The sequence below is a fragment of the Gossypium raimondii genome, chromosome 9 (assembly GCF_025698545.1).
Source record: "Gossypium raimondii isolate GPD5lz chromosome 9, ASM2569854v1, whole genome shotgun sequence".
Taxonomy (NCBI): Eukaryota; Viridiplantae; Streptophyta; class Magnoliopsida; order Malvales; family Malvaceae; genus Gossypium; species Gossypium raimondii.
The window spans coordinates 43,106,788-43,129,676 of NC_068573.1; the positions used below are offsets into that span (position 1 = coordinate 43,106,788).

Genomic DNA, 22,889 nt, shown 5'->3' on the forward strand with positions numbered 1-22,889 from the left:
CCAACCAAAATAAAGTTTAAGTAGAAACGAAACTAAAACTTAATTGAATTAATAAATATAGATTGGACTTAATCCTCCTCGCTGTTCGTCTAATCTTCGTTATTATCTACACTAAAAAACATGGAAAAGCCTATAGTTTTTTTATTAATCTAGCATTGTCTGGCAAGTGGCAATGGATTAAAGACATCATAGGGCGCAGGTCATTACTATTATTCGTTTTGTTTCTCATATTTTACCAGCATGTGCATCAATAGTTATAAGCAATCATATATGGCTATCCCTCTCTGTTACCATGGTCCATGTCTCATGTCTGTATCTGGAATCAAGCATTAATCGTACACATAATCAACAGAGCAGGTTTGTTTGCACTTTAATGTATACATTCATAACTTTATTCTGAAAATTGTGGCTTCACATGAGATATTGGGATATGGCTCCCTCAGGCCTTCACTTCATACAATTAGAAGTAAAAACTGTATATATTTACTTGCTCAGCACAGCAGATATGCTGAGAAAACACTCAAAACGAACATGAAATGAAGAAAACAGTTCTAAAAAAATAATGAACCGCAAATAATCACAATACTACAACAGACAAAATTTCCTATGAGAAACAATATTTTCTCTAATGACACGTTTCATTTTAACTGCAATACTAGGCAGGCAGCAACTAAAAGATGCCCCAAATTTTCTAAAATCCACGCTCGGGAAACCATAAATCAGTGTATTTTATGGCTTCTAGGAAGTCCAAATCAACATCAGGCCTCAAATATTCCATGGTGTGGTCTAAATCAAAGCCTGTTTCATCTTGGTTCCCACTCTCCTCCAGTCCACCTCCCAATCCGTACTTGTCATTTCTAATTAAGGCAAAAGGCTTTACATCAGCTATGGCTTCTCCTGACCAACTATGCACACTCTCCAATTTGTTAGTGGACCTGTTAAAGCTACCACCAACAGATGTGGGAGTATTTAGTTGTTGCTGGCAGCTCGAATCTGGGGGCTCATAGCGCTTGAGATCATAAACATCATCAAAACTGATGTAGTTATAGAAATCGTTAAACCCCCCAGGTTCAACATCCACTTCGTCCCTTGATATACTCCCTTCTGCTTTCATTTTACTTATAGGCTTACAATAAATATCTGAATCCGTAAGCTCAGTCTTCAAGTTATCATCTTCACTAAAGAAACAGCTATACCCCTTACCGGATTCAATACTTCCAGCAAGCTCACCTTCCCAGTTTTCCCTTGCTACTGGCGTCTCAACTTTAACATCCTTAAACGGCTCCAACTCAAATATTGTAATGCCAGCATCTTGGTCTTCATTATCCAGGTAATTGTATCTAAAATTGAAGTCACTTGGTCTTGATATGATATTATGAGATAGCTCCACTTCTGATTCTGTTCCTCTTCTCTCCAAGGTTGTCTGCGTGTTATAATAATCAGAATCCATACAACTGTTCCTTAATTGGCATTCCTCATCTTTAAGCTCATTGATACCATTAGAGTTGTGGATTCTAAGCTCTTTACTTGAATTGCATCCTGTTGATTCACTGGCTCTGGCATCTGTTGCAGCGTCCTCTGCTTCCTCCTCCGTACAAACTTGAGAATAATCATGTTTGTCTGTCGACTTAATCTCTAGGAGTACCTTAGATTCTTCAACAGGCTTTACTGCAGGGGTCTCATAACTAGCTCTTTTATCATCCAAAGTTGATGTTGAAGTAGATTCGATTGAACCTATCTCAGTAGTGGAGTTATCTACCGATTCCTTGGAATGATGATCAGGGAAATTGAGACGAGCATAAGAACCGTACATAGCCTTTGCTGCCTCATCATAAGCAAGAGCTGCATCAATGGCATTAGAGAAGGTTCCAAGCCAAAGCCTGTTGTTTCCTTTACTTGCTAGACGATTTCCGTTGATGGGTTGTCGGATTTCAGCTACCCACTTCCCCCATATCCTTTGTCTTACACCTCTATACTTGCATCTGGAGTTCTCGGGGCCTCCTTTCCCTTGCATACACCCCTTTTTGGAACCTTTGGCAGGAAGCTTAGAAACCTTTTTGAGGCCATCTTCTTCGCCCAAGCCAAGTTGGTTGTTGTTGTTGTACTTCTTCCACTTCTCAATAGTGTCCTCTACTGATTCACGTCCATTCCTTCTTGCGCGTGGTTTCTTATTACTACCAATAACACCAACCTCCGTATCACAAGAACTGCGCTTTATTTTCATAGGTACCTGATTCAACAAAAAAAGATAAAAAAAAAAAAACCTGACAGAGAGGAAATCGAAGTATGTATATATATATAGCTAGTGACGTAAATATGTAATGAAAGAAAACAGAATAAATTAGAAGGAGAAAAAGGAGATAGGGAACACTGGGTCAGGAATGATCTCAGAGGCTTTGACGAAGGAAGGGTTTAACTTTGTATTTGGGTTTGTGTGGTGTATTGTATTATGGAAAGCAGTGGAAATGTTGACGTTGTAATCTATTTTCGGTGAGGGTTAGCTGAGGATTCCTTGGGATCGAAGGAAAGCACAACAATTGATATTCTTTATTTAACTTATTTGTGCATTCCCAAAATGGATAAAAACGGGACGCGGCATCTTTTGTATGGATCATAAGATAGGTATATAAGTCGTGGCTAAACCCCGACAAACGTAGCTCAGTTCCCATCCCATCCCTTCCTTTTCTTGGCGTGGAAGACTTGTCTTTTACTAGTACTTTTCAGCGTGCACATTGCGGCCGCTGCTGCTTTTTTCATGTTGTATCATATTTAATATACAAAATAGTACGGGAAATTCTAGAAAAGAAAAGTTAATATAAGCTTAGAAAAAGCTTTCAAAAAGGAGAGTTTTTAGAGGTTAATTTATATGAAAATGGTGAATTTTTTTTCAAAAAAATTAGGTTATTTTTTAAAAATATTTAAGGAGAGTTTCACATAAGACACATTTTTAAAAGAGAAAAGGCAATGAAAACGCGCATTGTAATACGCATTTTTTTTTAATGGTACTATTCTAACGGTAATTTTTCTAACAGCTAATAAGGATCCAACAGCCGTAAAAATTTATATATAAACCCCTCAATTCATTCTTTTCACCCAAATATTCCATACTCATTCTTTCTTTCTAAATTCTTAATCTTCAATTTTCAATCCCCAATTTCTAATTTTATATTTTCAATCTCTAAATTTTAATTTTCAATTTCAATTTTCAATCCTCAAATATTTATTTTAATATTTTTTGAATTTTATTCTCTTGATTTTATTCTTTTCTTATAAAATTTTAAATGACAAATCAATTTATTCGTTTTGATCAAATATATCTCTGATGTTCAATTACAAATGGTAAGTTTATTAAATTATTTAAATTTAAATAGTTAATTATTAAGCTGTTTAGATTATTAATTTTTTATGTTTATATACTCAGCCTGGATATTAAATTTTGGAGACGTACATAAACAATTTAAGCGAAGATGCACCGAAGGTCGTTCATGTACACTTGCAAGATGCAGGCTTTTTATACGTTGCTCGCATGCTTGGGGGGACTAAATTGGATCCCCCACTCATCACAACCATCACAACACACACACTCATTCCCCGTATCATCACCTTCAATTATGGTTTATTTTACATAATCACCACAACATGCACAATCATTCTATACATCAACACATTTAGCACCAGTTTATTTTAAACAATCACCACAACATGCTCCATCATTTCCTGCATCAACACCTTCTCTAGGGATATATTATGCACGACCGATACCCACCGTGCCATATTACATGCCTGTCCCGCCAACAACACTGACACATTCGGTATCACCTTTAGTTCCCACCTTCTATTCGCAATCGAGCTAGGTGACACCATATAGTGGCTCATTGATTGTTCTACCAAGGTGGGCCGTCCTCGCAACCGTTGAATCAACCCGGGGGAATCCACGATGGGTGGCTAAGACACGATCGGGTTCAACCACAGAGGAAGGAGACAATGTCAGAGATTGAGACGTGCATGTCAAGGTGAGGTCGAAGTCGACGAGCAGCCGCCAAACGCAATAGTGCGACAGAACCTTAGGCGTGCTCGACGCCCACCCTATTGTGGCACACATTCGGGACACCCATGATTACGTTATTTTGTAATTTTTTTATACTTTGTTTTACATTCGAAAGGTACACTTACTTATAATGTACAAAACAAATTTATTAAATTGGTTTAGTTTGTATGCAATCAAGTTAATTAACGATTCAAGTTCATCATACTAATTTTTTTATTTATTTTGCTTTGGAAAAGTTCTAGTTTTGTGGTTGAAATGGCCAGAGAGAAAACGCTCCCTACATGGGGTGTTTTCCTCTAACATGGGAATGAAAACATTTAATACAGGATGCGTTTTCGAGTCACATGTTTGACATGTCAGAGGAAAACACCCCCTGTAAGGAGCATTTCTTTTCTAGCCATTTCAACCACCTTGACTTGATTACTTATGAGCCCTGCAACTGGGATTCTCGAGATAAATTTTGTCCCCTTTGTACCCCACCCTATCCCTTATATAAACACCCTTCTTCATCCCCCTACTCACCACATCTCAATTTCCTCTAAATTATTTTTTTCTTCTTTTTGCGTGTTGAAATTTTCGGGTTTAAAGATTTATTTCTCTCGCTTTAAGGGAGACGTAGTCATAGTTTTAAGTTGTGTTTGGATTCACAGTGATGTCATGGAGCTCAATAACCTACAAATTTCGCCTGCCATGTGAATATGGCGTCATCACTTGAGAAAACGAGATCGCTTTGCAACTCGAGGTCCAATATATTAAAAAGTTTACCAAAATTTTAAAGGGTTTATCAAAATAACTAAGGATTTACCAAACTTTCTATTGTTTTACCAATATATCTAATAGTTTATCAAATTTTCTAAGATTTACCAAAATTTCTACCCTTTTGCCAATACTTTTGAGACTTCACCAAAATTTCTAAACACCATACCAAGTCTTAACAATTATCAAAATTTCTATAATTTTACCAAAATATTTAGGATTTACCAAAATATCTAACAAGTTACCAATATATTTAACGATTTACCAATATTTCTAAGAACTTACCAATATATCTAACAAGTTGCCAAAATTTCTATCTTTTATCAATATTTATGAGACATTACCAATATTCCCAAATTTTCTAAACACTATACCAAGTCCTAACAATTACCAAAATTTCTATCGATTTTATCAAGATTTATGAGACTTTACCAATATTTCTAAAGATTTACCAAAATATCTAACGATTCTTGGTATATTTAATAAATTGAATTTTTTAAAGTTTTACCAAAACATCTAACAATTTACTAAAATATCTAACATTTACCAATATTTATGAGACTTAACCAAAATTTCCAACATTTTACCAATATTTTCAAATTTTCTAAACCCTATATCAAATTTTAATAATTACCAAAAGTTCTATAAATATACCAAAATATCTATGGATTTTACAATATATCGAACTATTTCCCAATATTTCTAAAGATTTACCAATATATCTAACGACCAAAATTTCTATTGATTTACCAATATTTATGAGACTTTACCAAAAATTTTAAGATTTTATGAATATTTCCAAAATTTCTAATCCTATACCAAGTCTTAAGAATTAACAAAATTTTTGACTGTACCAAAATTTCTAACTATTTACAAAAACTTCTATGAGTTTACCAATATTTCTAATAATTTTACCAAATTTTATATGAATTTACCAATATTTCTATCAATTTACCAATTTTTATATGGATATTTTACCAAAATAATTAACATTTTGAATTTACCAAGACTTTACCAACATTTCTATCAATTTAATTGATTTATTAAATATCTAAAATTTTACCAAAATATCTAGTATATTACCAAAATTCTTAAAATTAAACCCAAAACTCTTTTTTAACAGTAACCTACAAGCTTTTCCTCAACTGTGTGTGTAGATATTAGTCTGGGTTTAAAGAAGAAAGTAGCAATTTCTGGTCCGTGGAAATATCTACATTTCTTGCAAAATGGGCTGTCTTGTCTTGTCTTGTCTTGACGTCCTTGTCAATGAAATCCTAACAGTTTTATTCAATGAAATCCTAACGGTTTTACCTTTTCATATAATGTATCTTATCCTCTTATGAGGGAGTACTTGTCAATAAATTCCATTGAATTGCTAGATATGCCATGCGTGATCATAAGCTGGATAATTTTTACCTACACTCATGAAGAGAATGCCTACTAAATGACATTTCATTTCTCTGTTCAATTCACCAACTATATACCATACAGTTGTGCTGCCTGAAAGAAAGTTGAAGTAGCCAAAATGCACAAGAAACCATCAACTCATGCACAATCATCCAAAAAACACCCAACATCAAGAATTTTGTCTTCAAAGACTCAGCAAGGCAACCAACAAGATAAGGGATTAAACATGCAGAGAGTTCTTTTCTATTAGGATTTTTTCCCTCAATCAATGGTCTCCAAAGTAAAATATTACATGCACAATACAAAGCATAAACCACTTCTGCATAAAAGAAATGAGAAGGTATACACCAATATATTAGCCACAAGCTTTCTCCAAATTCTTGAAGGTCTATGATTTTAGAATTTGGATTTGGATTTCAAAAATAAGTGTAAATTGAGTAGTAAACTATTTAGAAATGTAACCTTCATGATCATTTTGCAAATCCACGGATTTGTTAGAAGCCTATTTAGTAATGAATTTAAAATGCTTAAAATATATTTGGATTTGACAAATCCATATTTTTATACTTTTTCTAATATAATTAGATTGAATCTCAACTAGTTTGACTATAATATATGCATTTCATTCTTACCATTTTCATAATAATTGAAATCCAAATCCAAATAATCAAACGGAGCATAATGATTACATTCTACACAATGTTTTGATACCTAAAGCCTAGTTTGAATAATTATTAAAAGAAAAAGCTGATAACAACCTTGACTTGCAACTTAAAACATTATATAAATTATGCATTTCTGTGACATATGAAGAACATAGCATGCATGTGAATCGTAATGCCTCAGAAATAACACAAAATTCTGCATTTGCAAACTGATTTCAGGTGAGAGCTATCAAACCTTTTGAAAAGCACATGTCTGCAGCTCCAGAATATTGTCTAGTCCACTCCTTTATCAAATCCAGGAAGCTTTAGTGAATACAAGGCAACTCAACCTAAGCGTTCAGTATTTTACATCTAAATGCTAAGAATCTTCATCATGCACTTGTTATATTAGCTTTAAAAATAAAATCTATAAAGCCATAACACAAATTTCCATAGTGATTCAAGAGACAAACATAAGAATCACTAAAAGAGGAAGGCATTAGTTGTACCCCAAATCATTATGCATTCACAACAATAGCAAGAATCAAAATGCTAAAAGCAAGGTGAATCTTCACGGGAAATAACAACACCATTTTTGAACATTTAATGGAGAAACAAACTCTACTCTGCTACCCTCAGTACTAAGTTCACTTCAAAGATAACCAAAAGACAAGGTTCAATTGGCAACAACTAGTCATGCAAGTAAAAATTAGTCTAGTTTTTAGCCTAAATAACAAATGATACAATAACATTAAGGGAAAACTAAATGAAATCAAATATAAGAAATTACCTGGCATGATATTGAAAAGAAAACAAAAGGAAGCAATTATTCCAATCCAGCAGACCTAGCAACTTTGTATCTTAGCTTTCTATTGTGATTCTCCTGTCAACAATTAATTTTTAGAACATAACTTGAAAAGCATAAAGAAATCAACTTTAAACACACTGAGCATAGAGAAAACAACGGGTAATAAGCTCACCTGTTCAACCACCTTAGCTGAGCTAGCTTCAACGAGCCTGGCCAAGCTTTCGATTTTACAAAGCATTTTCTTATACAGATCCTCTAATCCTGCCGTATAATTAACGGCTTCCGGTCCAATCAACTGATTCAATCTCCCGATTTGCATTCCCTCGGCGCACATATCCAACTCCGATTGATCCTTTGCTATTCGTTTCATTCCAATTAAATTTTCCTCATTTCTACATTCGTTGATCGCCGATGAGCTTCTTAACTCGCAGTTCAAGAAGGGAAGCGCAGAGGTGGGGCTAAACGCCCCGTAATGTCCTCTAAACGCAGGTCCAATGTTGACTATATCGATCGGCAGGGGATTAAAACAGAGGTTCGATGATTGGTATTGGAACGCCCGATATTGGCAGGTTTGGATGAATTGGTCTTGTAGAGGAGTGGTGAAGAGGAGGAAAATTGAAGGAGCGAAAAGGGATTCAGAGCTAGCGTTTTGGATTGGGAGATAGAGTTGGGGGTTAGAGGGGAGGGAACGAGTGACGGAGGATTCTCGCATGGAAGGGCGGAGGGGGGTTTTCCGGCGAAAGGAGAACCAGCCGATGAGGGGTTTCTGATTAAGGTTAGTAAGGGTGAGGCGGGAGGAGTCGACTCGGCCGAGTGAGTCATAGAAGGAGAGAAGGGAAGGGAAGGAGAGGAAGCTGGAGATAGTAGCGACGAGTTGTGAATCCGGGGTAGATTGGACGGAATCGTCGGAGAGGGCAGAAGGGGCTACGCAAGTGACGTGGCCGAAGAGGAGGCCGTCTAAGTCGGCAGGGGAAGATGAGAGGCGTTGGATCATTGAGGCCAGCGTTGGCCCAGATATTGCTATTTTCTGCAATACCAGATCGCCCATGACGTGAGAGAGCTCAGAGAAACAGAGAGTTACGGCTATGGGGTGACTGTGATGCGATGGAGAGAGAAAAAGGCATTTGCGTGTAACAGGGGTCTTGCCGTCTCTTACGACTGAAAATTTGGGTTAAAAACTGAAAGTCCAGTGGGTTCTAACATTGCCAGAAAACAGTTCTCTTTCTTACAGGGCTTTGTGTGTCTTCATTCATCTGCATCATTAATGTACATGTAAAAACCTGGCAATTGGAATACGGAAATAAAGTGTCATACTCATTTTCCAAAACAACATTAATCTCCTGATACAAAAGAATAGATATGTTTTACATTTGCAAAAAAACCGCACATAACAACAAACAATAATAAGAATGAAAGAATACCCCCTCTTTCCCTTTCTCCTATTTTCATACATATTATATTTGCACCCTAAAATGCTGTAAACGAATAAAGAAAATCTATTCACTCGTTGCTGCAAATTTAGCACCATCATCGCCACGACATGCTGCAGGTGAGGAATCAACGCAATGCAGAGCTAGTTTCAATGTATTAAGCAACTCATCCTTTATGGTTGGCGTATCTCTCATGAGCTCCAAATCAAAGACTTCACTAGTCCATTCCTCTTTTACAATGGATGCCACCCACTCATCGGCTCACCCCTATAAAAAGCTCCAGTATGATGACTCGAAGATTTTTGAATTTAAAGAAATTAATTTATAGTATTGATTAAATCGCAATAGCGTGAGATAAAAATGCAAAAATTAGATTGATGAGAGGCTAGAAATACAATTTAATCAAAAGAATGTTATGAAGGGTGGATGAAATTGAAATTGATTGTGGGTATGATGATATTAGTTGGTTGATGGAGCTTTATTTTTTTCTTTTATCAACTTCTGAATACTCAAAAGATCCATTAAGATGCGATAACATCTTGCAGCGATATTTGCAGCAACTAATAGGAGGGTTATATAATCTTTTTTCTGGCATTACAAAAGAGGAAACTCATACAAAAAAGACAAAACCAAATCTTATACGAAGAGCTCTGAGTTTTTTTTTTTTCTTCTGGTTGAAACATAACTAGAAATAGAATAAGCAAATAAACAATATGATTTCTGTGTATTAGCTGTGCCAATAAAATGGAATTACAACTTCGTGTCATGGAGTCTCAATGGATTCACCAGTGTAAGTTATCTAATAAACCATATCCATATACATTTCACCAACGTTAATATAAATGCTACCCAGAAAATGAAGGGAAAAAGAAACCAAACGTGGAATTAATTGTCTAAAAATGAAAATTGAATCAATTACAAACGAAGCGATGTTGTATTGTTGTATTACCCTCGCTAAGGAGATTGAGAAAGAGCGATCCTTGGATAAGCTTTAGATACGAGTGGCAGAAACAGCAGGAACAGCGGCAGCGGCGGCATTGGAGGCAGCACCACCAAGGAAGGACAAGAAGCCAGTGTTAGCGGGTTCTTGCTCGTCCAAGAACAGATCTTCAGGGGCCCTAAAGGCACCGTGAGCACAAACGAGACCGAACCCAACCATAATAGCGGAAATGAGAAGAGATCCAACGGAGGTGAGGAAGATGACGAAGACGCTTAAGATGATGAGGATTCCAAGGGTCTCGCGATCAGAGAAGGTGCGGCCAAATATGACGAGAGGCTGGTCGGCGGGGCGGAAGAGGTACATGAAGACCCAAGAGAAGAGAAGGCCTAGAAGGAGGAGAAGGGAAAAGGGGTGGGAAAGAAGCGAAAATGCAAGAGTGAAACCAATAACCATCAGATAATTAACTCGAAAGTAGGAGTAATTTTTGCGAATACGAAGGGTGGCTTCGGAGAAAGACTCAGGCTTGGAGAAGGCAGAGCTATCAGTTAGTTCAGGCCAGGGACGACGTTGGGAGATGCCATTGCGAAAGGAATCATTAAGACGAGAGAGGAATGCGCGAAATGCGGAGACGGAGATGGGTGGCTGCGATTCGGTGGACTGGACAGTGGAGATAGGGAGGACAGGCGGACCTGTGGAGGACATTACGGCGAACTTGGGAGAATTGGAGAATGGGGAAAATGTTGTGGGTGTGTTATTGTTATTATTTTTTGCGGTGGTTGAATTGAATTGGAGAAGTTTATGAGAAGGGATTTAGATTTTAGAGAGTTTGGATTAGAGCCAGAGGTTTGGCGTGGAGAGAGATTGATGGGGGAACGAAAGAATGCATACAACTATAGAACTTGAATACAAGGATGTACGTACGCACGTACGTTTAACCATGCTTTCTTGTTTTTTCTATTTATTTTTTCAAATTTTTTTAATAAGTGGACTTAAATTAAAAATAAAGTAGACTTGAAGTACTCTAAAGTCCAAACTAGACTTGTCCATGGGCCGGGTCGGGCCGGGTTTAGGCCGGGCCCGGAAAAAATTTTTGGCCCGACTCTTAGGTCGGGGCCCGGCCCGAAATATGAGCTTGAAATTTTACCCAGGCCCGCCCGGGAAAAAAAAGAGTAAGCCCGAGCCCGGCCCGGCCCGACTCGAATTTTAATAAACACAAAAAAATATTTTAAAAATAAAAAAAATAAAAATATTTTTAAAGTATTTTAAAATTAAAAAATAAAAATAAAAAATATATATTTATTATATTCGGGCCGGTGGGCCGGCCAAAAAGTTGAGCCGAGCCCGGCCCATTTTTAAACAGGCCTCGTTTTTTTCCCAAGCCCATATTTCGGGCGTATATTTTTACCCGAACCCTCCCATATTTCGGGCGGGCCGTCGGGCCGGGCCGGGCCGCTCGACCCATGGACAGGTCTAGTCCAAACTCAGATAGGATCACCTGATATTTTCTATTATTTTGGGAGGGGTAGAAATGTATTCATGGATCGGCTCGGGTTGGATTTAAGCATGATATTAATATATTTTATGTTTGTCTAAGTTCGATTCTACTCAAAATTTAGGTTTAGAATTTTGTCCAAACCTATCTATATTTGCAAAAGGTTAACCCAAGTCTATTTTCGGCCCGTCCATATTATTTTTTAATTTTTTTTAATTTTTTATATTATTTTAATATTTAATAATTTTATATAATTTTTATTTATTGAAAATTTTTATATATTCATCTTAACATTATTTTAATATTTACATTAGAGTAGTACTATATATTTAGTATAAGTTTGTTTTTTAACGTATTCTAAATACATAATATATAAATATAATTTGATATAAAGTATTATAAACTTGAAACGAGTTGAGCCGAGTCGGGGTTGGGCCTTGAATGTTCAAGCTCGAGCTCAACCCACATTTTAAATAGGTCTAATTTTTGTCAAAATCTATTTATTGAGTATAATATTTTTGCCCAAACTTTTCTAAATTTTGGACAGACATTTAAGCCTGATAGTCCAACCCATAAAATTAACTCCAATAAATTTTAATGGTAAGAATTTTCGTAAGTTGACATTAAATAAGAGTTAAAGTTGTATGTAATCCATAAAAAGAAAATACATTTTGTTTTGTTGGTTCATATGGGATAGTACCAATTTAATATTAATTTCCTGCCCAAATTATTGTGGTTTCATGTTCCTTTGAAACACGCACATACATGCGTAAACCCAAGATTTGCTAAATATTTCCCATCACTTATTCACCATAATAGAGCATTTGCACTAGACAACATCCATGCGGTGGGGGGATTTCACTGCAGGTCATACTCATAAGGTGGATGACCCATTCCATCCAGCAAAATTATCCAAAAAAAGGGAAAAAAAAAAAAAAAAAAAGGGTATGAGCTCTATCGATCAGCAACTGCCACATATGGGTTCTAAAAGTAAATATCATCACTGTCAACCACCATGGCATGAGCTGGAGTTGCACAAAAGCTAATGAAAGTGATGCTAACAGTAAGAAAAAGGAAAATAAATAGATCACAATATTTATTTACATTATCTAATATTCGTTTAAAGCATGCAAAACACTGCAATTTTTTGGCTTTAATGTGCCTAAACAAACAAGGAAATGCAATGAGAAGAACCACATAAATAACAAGGGTTGTTGGGAAAATGCGGCATTGAATCGGATTAGGAACATTAAGAGATTGTGAAAAGATCTGAAGTGGTTGACATGATGAGTCAAATCTGTGGATCCATATGATGGATGTTACCAAAGAACAAAGGTCGTGCTCACCATCAAGCCACGCAAAGTCATCTCGACTGGGTTTCTTCAAACTCTTTAGCTCCTGCTTCAAGTAGCTACTCGCTCTGTTCGTTGCTTTGAGGGGAATTGATGCGTTCTTTGGATTTGTTGCTTGTATGGTTGTTTTACGTTATTCCTTGTAGCGGAGGCAGGACTTTCATCTGGCGTTGTATGCAGCCTAGCTGCAGCCTGCATTCTTATGCTCATTCTAAAGGATTTGCTCATATTATTTCCGAGTCTTATTTGTTGTGCTGCGAAGGCGGTGGATAGGAGCATTAGGAATGATGATCTGGTTGTTGAGTCGTAGATGGTGTTACATTCATTATTGGCGACTGAGAGACAGTTCTAGGAAAACTGTCCATGTTGGTGGTCCAGATGTTATTAGCAGTTTGGTTCTGAGCATCCTGAGCATCACAAGGCTAGACGTGAATGACAATGGGGCTCTAGTACTGAATTGAGTTACAATTATTGACGGTTGAAGTAGTTGTGAAGAGGTGTGGTTGTGATAAAGATGTTCTGGTAATGCTCGGGTTGTACACAGCTGATGGAATCTCAAAGAAAGCATATTGCCTTGATGGATTGACAACTTCTGTTGGCCTAGCAGTTCCAGAACTTGTCATTCTCGGTGGAGGAGCAGCCCCTAAAGTTTCCATCAATGGTTAAAAGGATTTGGAGACATTGGTTACCGTGGTTCAAAGGTTGTGATATCTGCTATGGTTAGTCTTAGTTGCTTAATAGGGAGAATCCATGGCTTCTTGCTCAGATTCCCACATATGGTGCTAGTTATTGAGGTCTATTTGGACTAGACTGGATCAAGGCTTTAGGAAGACTTCAAGACGGAAAGCAATTACGGGAGCACCGAAGTTAATCCGGAGCATTTGTGCTTGCTGGGCTAAACGCCTTTGAATTTGATCGCACCTATTATGAGATGGAATATATAGAGTACATTCTCTTTTTCTTTTTGCACTAGTATAAGAAAACTGCTTGAAAAATTAAGCACAATCCTTTGGATTTGCAGGCCTCAGTGCCCCATGCATGTCCATCGAGAGAGCAAAAGAGGCCACCCCCATCTCAGCAGACATCCAATCAATCTGACCATTTGATACTCTTTTTATTATTCTCCAGTTGCGGTTTATTTTTTTTAAAAGAAAAAAAAAGGTCAGCATCCCATACTGATGCTATGGGTGGCGGCAGTGTCACTCCAAAAAAAAAATACTGGGAAAAGTAAGCTGGTTGAAAATCACACTGCTCAGTAGAATTCTGCTTACTTTTTTAATAACAACACAAGGATTTGGAAAAGAAACTGCTGTGAACTCCCTGCTAGTTTCTACCAAATCTAAAATAAAAATAGTCGTGAGATGAGACTTCTCTCAAATGCCTTTGACCCTTTATTACAATCTTCTTGACTGAGTGCAGCAGTGGAACTACAGAGAAAGGTCCTGGGTCTAGATGAACCAGGAGAATTGGAGTTTGGTCTTAATATCAATTATCTCAGGGGCTAATTGAAAGATGACAATAATTATATTGAAATAGATAATATAAAAAGTAAAACTGTAAGAGGCCTAATCTTTCGTCCCACTGATTTGGGAAATGTCTTTTATTAGCCTCTTGACATTGAGACAGGAGGATCCCTTGTTTTCAAATGCCTTGTTTGCCAAAACCTGAAGCTTCATTGCTCTCTTCCTCCTCTCTTCTCCTTCATTCCCTGAATCCATTACCAAATTTATGGCTTTGGTATAATCTCTTCTCTCTTCACCATCACCCCATACGGTTCTTCCTCTCCCCACTTCATAGCAATATCTGCCCCCACCCTTTCCCCAATTCCCAATACTTGGACCACCAGCTTTTCATTCATAAACTGATCAGCCAACAATGGCCATGTTATCATAGGCAAACCCGCACATATTCCTTCCAGCACCGAGTTTCAACCACAGTGAGTCAACACCCCTCCAATTACCGTGTGAGATAATATCGAAAGTTGGGGTGCCCATCCATGGATTAAAAGCCCTCTCCCTTTGTTTCTCTCCTCAAATCCTTCTTCAGACAACCATTTATTGAACTCATCCGATTTATATCCTTCTCTTACAATCCATATGAATGGCCTATTTGATGCTTCTAAGCCTAAGGCCAATTCAATTATTGTTCCTAAGCAGACGTACGTTACCGAGTTTTGTGCCATGAATCAAGCCACTGCAAGCACTGGACTACATCAACTGAGGATTTGTTTCCTCTCTCAGCCATTTCTAACGTGTCCTTGTTACAAAGTGACGAGGGACCAATACACCAAATCTTGGTTCCAGTTCTTCAAAATAATTAACCACCAAACCATATGATGCCATGTCTGCTACTCTCATGTCTTCTTCCTTGACTTTTAAAACTACTGATCCTGGATTCAGGTCATTAGGTAGCAGCCCTTTAGTTAGTTCAATCCTATCTGGTAAACCAGGCACCACAAAGGGCTCTAGATCATCGGAGACCTTCTCGTGAATCTTGGAAAGGTTGATAAAATGGGAGCAAGTGACAGTAAAACAGCTTGTGCCATCGAAAGCAAGCCTTGGAATTTTGAACTTTTGAGCAACACCAAATGTCCAGGGGTGATGTCTATCTGATATAATACAGCTTGGTTTGGGTTCTGTCTCTTCCAGGAACCGCTCAAGTGGCTGCTGTAACATCCCAACAGCATCCATAAAATTCTTTGACAATTGTCGCGATGGGAGGGCGTCTATGTTCTCGCAACCCTTAGGCAAGCCGGCCTCGATACATGGAAATCGTAGTTGAAGAAGTTGGAGTTGGATCCCAGAAGCGATATCGCGATCAATGATGGTTTTGATCCTGGAAGCATTAAGAGGTGTGGTGACTATGGTCACTGTCACACCATGTTGAGCCAATAGCCTTCCCATGTCCACCATGGGGATAAGGTGACCTGGGCACATCAAGGGTATGAAAACAAAGTGAAGCTTAGAGGATTGAGATGACATGGTGTAGTTTGGGTTTTGGGTTTTGTGCTCTTGTGCTACTGGACTCAGCTCTGAGGTGCATTTCAGATGTAATCATATAAATAGAAATCACAAAGTACTTTTATCCAGACACAATATGAAAGATGCTTGAAAAATAAAAGACGATGTGAAACATGTCATGCAGGCTATCCTTTCCCTTGCATTATATCCACCAATGTTCTCCCAGTTAAGTTGCGAATAGTGCCGATGTGGGGGGTTTTTTACTAAATTATTATAAAAAAATTAAAAATATCTAAAATATTATAAAATTTTTTATTTACTAAAATATACTAAAAAAAATAGAAAAAAAGTTGCGCCGATTTGACAGGACCTTGATGGAGGGTTTTTGATTGGCGGCACCAAAGGTGCCTAACTGATTGGCGGCACCGATGGTGCCATACTGGTTGGCGGCACCAATGGTGCCATACTGATTGGCGGGACTACTCGTGTTATAAACACGAGCTCTGTCCAGCTGAAGGGAGAAAATAAGAAGAAGAAAAAGAGGAAGAAGAGGTGTTGCGGAAAAAAAAGAAAAAGAGAGAAAGAGAAGAGAAAAAGAATGTATTTTTTAAAAAAATAATTGATTATCTTCTTGTTATTGTTTTGTATAATTTGTATTATTTTTTTGTTTTAGTTTAGTTATTAAGATTAATAAAACTCAAATTGATAGTTTTAGTTAGTATTATTATTATTATTATTGTTAGTATTAAGATGTTATTAATGTATTAAGATGTTACTTAGTATTATTGTTAGTAAAAACTAGTATTATTATTATGGTTAGTTATTATTTTATTTACCAAAATAAACTAGTTAGTAAAAACTAGTATTATTATAGTTAGTTAGTTATTATTTTAGTAAAACCCTAATTAATAATTTTAGTTAGTATTATTTTGAGTATAAAATTATTAATATTATTATTGTGTTAGTTATTAGGATTAGTGGTTAAACGGTTTTCATGTACAAAATTGCATATTGAAACATTAATTTTTTAAGTAATTTATTTACCGTTTTTTAGATTTTTTATAGGATTTTATTTATTTTTTGACAGATTAAATATTGAAGATGGATGCTAAGTTTTTTGTATGCGTTTATTTTGATGGAGTCATCTTGACAACAAGTGTTGGACGTGTATTTGAATTTCGGCAACAAATAGCAATGAGATTTAATAGAAATGTCTCGTTCGATGAAATGAAGGCAATGATTATTGCAAAAATTCTTAGACGTTGTGGGAGAAGGATATCAAAAATTTTCTACAAGTTTCCAGTTTCGACAAATCCGGTCAAATTCGTCGAAATGGAACTTGTAGACGACGAAGACGTGGAGACAATAGTCGATCTCTACTGTGGCAATGGGAGTGACAAGAATGCACCGATTCACTTATTTGCTGCGTTAGCCGGTATGGAGCAAAATGAAGATGTCAATGCATCTGATGAAGAACACGGAGCTCAAGAACTGTGGATGGTGGCTCCAATATCATACGTTGATAGTGAATCGACTATGGGTGGGATCAGTATCGACCTAAATATTACATCCGATGTTAATATGGTTGGTGGTGAAGAAGAAGGTGGTGGCGATCATTAGGATGAAGAGGCCGATAGTGACGGTGATCCCGATGTGGATGATGTACCTGATGATATTGACGATGAAAATGTCAACAACGATGAAGGCATTAACGCTTCTTCGGTCGGGGAACAGATGAGGCATATTTTGATACACAATAATCCTGGGCCACACATGTCGCTCATAGACCCCGACGCAGCGTATGTAGCTGAGTTCCCGGAGTACCCTGAAATAGTTCATCCTCACGGGCTGGTCGTAACATCTAATGATGAGGAGTTATTCATAGGCCAGTGATTCAGCTGTAAAAAAGAATGTGTATATTCCATTAAACGGTACAGCATGAACATATTGGTGGATTATAAAGTCGCAGTGTCTACTCCGACAATATATGTTGGGAAGTGTTGGAAAGCAGCTGAAGGCTGCAGTTGGCGGGTACGAGCTACATTCATTAAAAGTTCTCAGATGTGGGAGATACAAAAATTTGTTGGTCTTCATACATGCACAACAACACGTATGACAGAAGATCATGGAAAACTTGATTCAAAAAATATCTGTACGTGTATCATGCCAATGGTGAAAGACATGCCGACCATTAAAGTTTCGGTACTAATTGCCGAAATGCAAGCACGATTCCAGTATCGAGTCTCATATCGGAAGGCATGGATAGCTAAACAGATGGCGATGGAGCAACTGTATGGGGATTACGATTCGTCGTATAACGAGCTTCAAGGTTGGATAGCTGCTATGCGGGAGTACGTATCGGGGACTGTGATTGAGTTGCAGACAATGCTATATTACGGCCCGGACGACCAGTTACACCCGATAAAAAGGATTTTCCATCGGATATTCTGGACGTTCGATCCATGTGTGCGGGCATTTCCCCACTGCAAGCCACTTATGCAGGTGGATGGGACCTGGCTGTATGGAAAATATACACAGATCCTACTTCTTACGGTTACTCAAGACGGCAACAGAAACGTGCTCCCGATAGCATTTGCTATCATAGATAAAGAGAATATGGAGTCTTGGGAATTCTTCCTCACAAATCTACGGAGGTATGTTATTAGCAACGATAACATTTGCATCATCTCCGATTGAGGGAAGGGTTTAATTGCAGCTATTAGGCGTTCCGGTATGCCGTGGAGATCCGTTTACTGCATCCGTCACTGTAACAGCCTGATTTTGATCCTAATCAGAACGGTGGTTTCGGGACCACGAATCCGAGTCAAAAAAATAAAAATAATATTTTAAAATTATTTTTGGTGTTTATAATGTGTGAATTAGTATGTGCTAAAATTTCGTTTAAAAATTTTATCGTTTAGATGTCCGATTTAATAAAAGGGCTTAATCGCGTAAAATGAAAATTTGGTGGTTTAATGTGCAAGGGCCGAATTGCATTTGTCTTTTTAACATGGAGTGTTTAAGTTGAAAATTGGCCATAATTTAAGTTAGTGGACGGTTTTGACTTATTTATATAAAGGTTTTATATTTATTATTAAAGGTTAATTAAGTAAATGATTTAATATATTATATGTTATAATATAATAAAATGAAAGTGGTCATTCATTTTGTCCACTAACTAGCCGAAAATGCTAAGAAAAAAATAAGAAGAAGAGGTTCATACATTCGGCCATTGTTGGAGCTAATTCAAGATTAAGAACAAAAGAAATTAGACTTGGATCGGGGGAAAAAAAATAGTTGTTGAATAGTCGTTCTATATACCTGTCGATATTCGAGGTAAGTCTATAAGCAAATATATATTGTTTATTTTAATTAAATATGAATTTTATATGCTGAAAGGAAATATGTGAAATTATACATGTGTTAACCAAATGAAAATAAGCTTGGAAGCTATGTTTATGAATTCGTTTCGACTGAGTTACGACGTCCGAAAGCCCTTACGAACCTTAGGAATTGCTAGGATACATATGTCATGACATACGATTTTCGATATGTGTTCTCGTGTAAGACCACGTCTGGGACGATGGTATCGATATATGTGATTACGTGTAAGACCATGTCTAGGACATTGGCATCGTATTTGATTCGTGTAAGACCCTGTCCGGGACAGTGGCATCGATATGAGATAGCATGTAAGACCACCTCTGGGGCGTTGGCATTGTTCGATATATGTGATTATCCGAGTATCCTATTAAATTCCGAATGGTTCAATGGGCAATGATAAGTTGTGATCGAAGGTGTAAAACGAGCTAAAACGATCAGGTATGAGTTACTTGACTACCTATTTAAAAATAAGGTAAGTTGGCCAGTTGGTTTGTGATACAAATTATATAAGTTACTAATGTGAACATATGTACATTGGTTAAGCATATTCAGCCATGTGTTATGTATATGCATATGATGTTATATTTTGATTCAAAATTATATGTATATGTGTGTAAATATATATATTCGGATATATAATGATATTATATCTTTGAATTGAATGACACTTTGAATATATATATATATACACATTCGGTTAAGATAAGATTTACTTAAGAAAACACATGTTTTATATGAAACGTTAAGCTTGAGGTTAAATGTGATTATGCTAGTATAATTTAATTTGGTTAAAATGAGTTGATAATGTAGTTTACATTCGGTCAAAATTGATAAGTAATAATGAGGTTAAAATGAGAGCTGCACATGTGAATGACATTATATATATTCGCCAAATGTTAAACTTATGTGTATTCGGTTAAATATGGATTTGATGTATAGTATGTGTTTGATAAATGTATTTTTCGATTATGGAAATGGATATGAACATTGAAAACATTATTTGATTTTGTTGTAACTAATTAAATGTTGTTAAGTTATTTAATTGCTCATGACTTACTAAGTCGTAATAGCTTACTCGTGTGTTTTTCCTATATTTTAGAGTTCCAAATACTTGCTCGGGTTGGAAGTCGTTGGAGTAAATCATCACACTATCCGGTTATCGCTTGTAAATTATAACTTTGAGTTTTTGGTTATGTGGCATGTATAGGCTAGTTTTAATTTAGTTGTTGTATATATATTCACCATGCGAAAATGGCTTGATCTAATGCTAATGATCCAAGGTTTAAGTAATTTTGGTCATAGTAAAGGCGTGGGGTATGCTTGGTATATGAATTTGGTAAGACGTAATGATATATATATATATATATATATATATATATATATATGGTTTATAATTATTTTATTTTGGTAAGCTTGATATGGATGAGGGATGTGTTATGGTTGTGGTTTGTTAATGATGCTAATGATAGTGATTTTCATCATGTATTAGCTTAATTTGTAAGTATGATTTATGGTCTAATTTGTGTGATGGAATGGTATTGAGATTTGACTTGATTAAATAGGTAAAATATGATATATATTGAAGATGAAATAATGGTTATTTATATTTATGTGATGTAAATATAGGTGATGGTCATAATCTAGTTTGTGATTTGGCATTGGTGATCAAATCATGTAGTTAAGTACTTAGTTATATGTTAATTTTGAATTTGGTTGTATTCATTATGTGTGGACTATGTTAATTTTGAATTTGGTTGTATTCATTATGTGTGGACTATGTTATGCTATGAATATTTGGTAAATTGAAATGGTTAATTTGAGTAAATTTGTATTGGCATGAGTACATTGGTGAAATGGATTGAAAATGGAAATTCATATATTATTATATATATTTGGTTGATGAAATGTAAACAAATGTATATATGTCTTTGATAAGTTATTTGATAATTCGGTATGTAAAGGGCTAATGGTTTTAATGTTTGAATTAAAAAGAAAATGTGCTATATGTATACATAGTGGTATGATCGATTATGGTAATTGACTTATTATTGTAAGTATAAAATATTTGCATTGTATGTGTTCTTTTAAGTTTATGAAATGTTTATGTCATTATTATGATTTGACTATTTAAGCTTAATATAGGATGGCAAAGGTTGTATGTGATTTAAATGTTATATAGAAGTTAATTTGCATGACCGGATATATATATAATAAATTGATTTGAGTGTGTATATGAAATTTTGACATGATTTATATTGTATGGAATTGGCACATTTTGAATCGGCCAAAGCACTTGGAAAATGGCTAATGTTAGTCAAGTGAGTAAAGTATGAATTGGTTTTATATGTATTTTAGGCTTAATAATTAACATGCGAATTGGGTGTAAATTGTATGGTTAGTTTGCTAGTTAAATAGAAGATAAGATGAATGGCAAAGCATACACATGTTTTGGACTTAAATGGGAAGTTAGGCATTTATGTCTTATTAGTTGAGTTAAAAAAAAAGTGCTTATTTGATAAGGTTAAATGCATTTGTGGCTAAGATGTTTATATGCTAAACTTGACTATTTGGTGAAATTAATTATGCTGCATTTTCTAATGGACAATAAGTCGAGCGATATAGATTGTTTGGTTTTATGCACATGAATAGAAGTATGAATTAATATGTTTGATATTTAGCTTAAGAAGTAAAAAAAAATGTTTGGATGTCTTAATGTATGCGCATGGAATTTGTAATGTGATGAGCCATCTTATAATTTGATTTTTGAATTATTGGAGTAAGAAGTATATATGTTTTGAATGGTGGGTTTTTAAAGCATGTGTAATATGACTATTTTGAGCCGTGTTTTATATGGTAATGCGTTGTAACCCTATTCTGGCAACGGATACGGGTTATGAGTGTTACAGTCACATTGCGGCTAGCTTTCACAAATATTATAAGAATGCAGACTGGAAGAGACAAGTCGTAGCAATGGGTAAATGATAACTTTATATTTTCAATATAAGTTGTAATGTTTTATGTTATCAACTTACTAGAACTTATTTTTTCTTAATACGTATGCAGCGTACGAGTTAGAGCCACATATTTTTCGGCAAACAATGATCCTACTTGAGAGTGACATGGAGGGGCAGACAAACACATCTTTCTGACAATGGTTGGGCACAATGGAGCCGTGGCAGTAGGCTCAAAGTTTTGACGAAGGCTCAAAGTTTTGACGAAGGCTTTCGTTATGGCCAAATGACCACAAACTTAGTCGAAGGGATCAACGCTGTCTTGTTGAAAACACGTCATCTTTCGATTGCATCTGTATTTTCTGCCACATATTTTTCGACAAACAATGATCCTACTTGAGAGTGACATGGAGGGGCAGACAAACACATCTTTCTGACAATGGTTGGGCACAATGGAGCCGTGGCAGTAGGCTCAAAGTTTTGACGAAGGCTTTCGTTATGGCCAAATGACCACACACTTAGTCGAAGGGATTAACGCTGTCTTGTTGAAAACACGTCATCTTTCGATTGCATCTGTATTTTCTGCTACTTTCTACAGGTTGGCTACTTTGAAGCCAAGAATGGGTCAGCAGCAAGTCGATCAGATTCAGGCGGGACACGTGTTTGTAGAAACCTGTCAGGGATGTAATGGTCGTAAACCGTCGGTTGGCGAGGTAA

The 22,889-nt window shown here is 36.3% G+C and overlaps 1 protein-coding gene and 1 pseudogene across 7 annotated transcripts; both read right to left on the bottom strand.

Moving 5' to 3' along the window:
- Nucleotides 1–342: 342 nt before the first annotated feature.
- On the bottom strand, nt 343–10,918 carry LOC105799981 (dehydration-responsive element-binding protein 2A). 7 transcript variants are annotated; one of them, XM_052620925.1, is made up of 4 exons: nt 7,836–9,355; nt 7,646–7,738; nt 7,112–7,160; nt 343–2,230 (listed from the first exon to the last, which is right to left on the bottom strand). In XM_052620925.1, exon 4 carries the CDS (start codon nt 2,222–2,224, stop codon nt 692–694), a length of 1,533 nt encoding a protein of 510 aa, XP_052476885.1. In that variant the 5' UTR covers nt 2,225–2,230; nt 7,112–7,160; nt 7,646–7,738; nt 7,836–9,355; the 3' UTR covers nt 343–691. The 7 variants fall into 7 exon arrangements, 2 of the variants coding, with proteins under 2 accessions (XP_052476885.1, XP_052476886.1); XM_052620926.1 differs by having other exon boundaries at nt 7,112–7,205; XR_008188764.1 differs by lacking the exon at nt 343–2,230 and adding an exon at nt 10,043–10,918 and having other exon boundaries at nt 3,600–7,160; nt 7,836–9,360.
- Nucleotides 10,919–14,133: 3,215 nt separating this feature from the next.
- Nucleotides 14,134–15,992, bottom strand: LOC105799980 (UDP-glycosyltransferase 73C25-like; annotated as a pseudogene).
- Nucleotides 15,993–22,889: the final 6,897 nt, after the last annotated feature.

Excerpts from the sequence above, each read along its gene's own strand:
- LOC105799981 (XM_052620925.1), bottom strand. The coding sequence starts at position 2,224 with ATGAAAATAAAGCGCAGTTCTTGTGATACGGAGGTTGGTGTTATTGGT.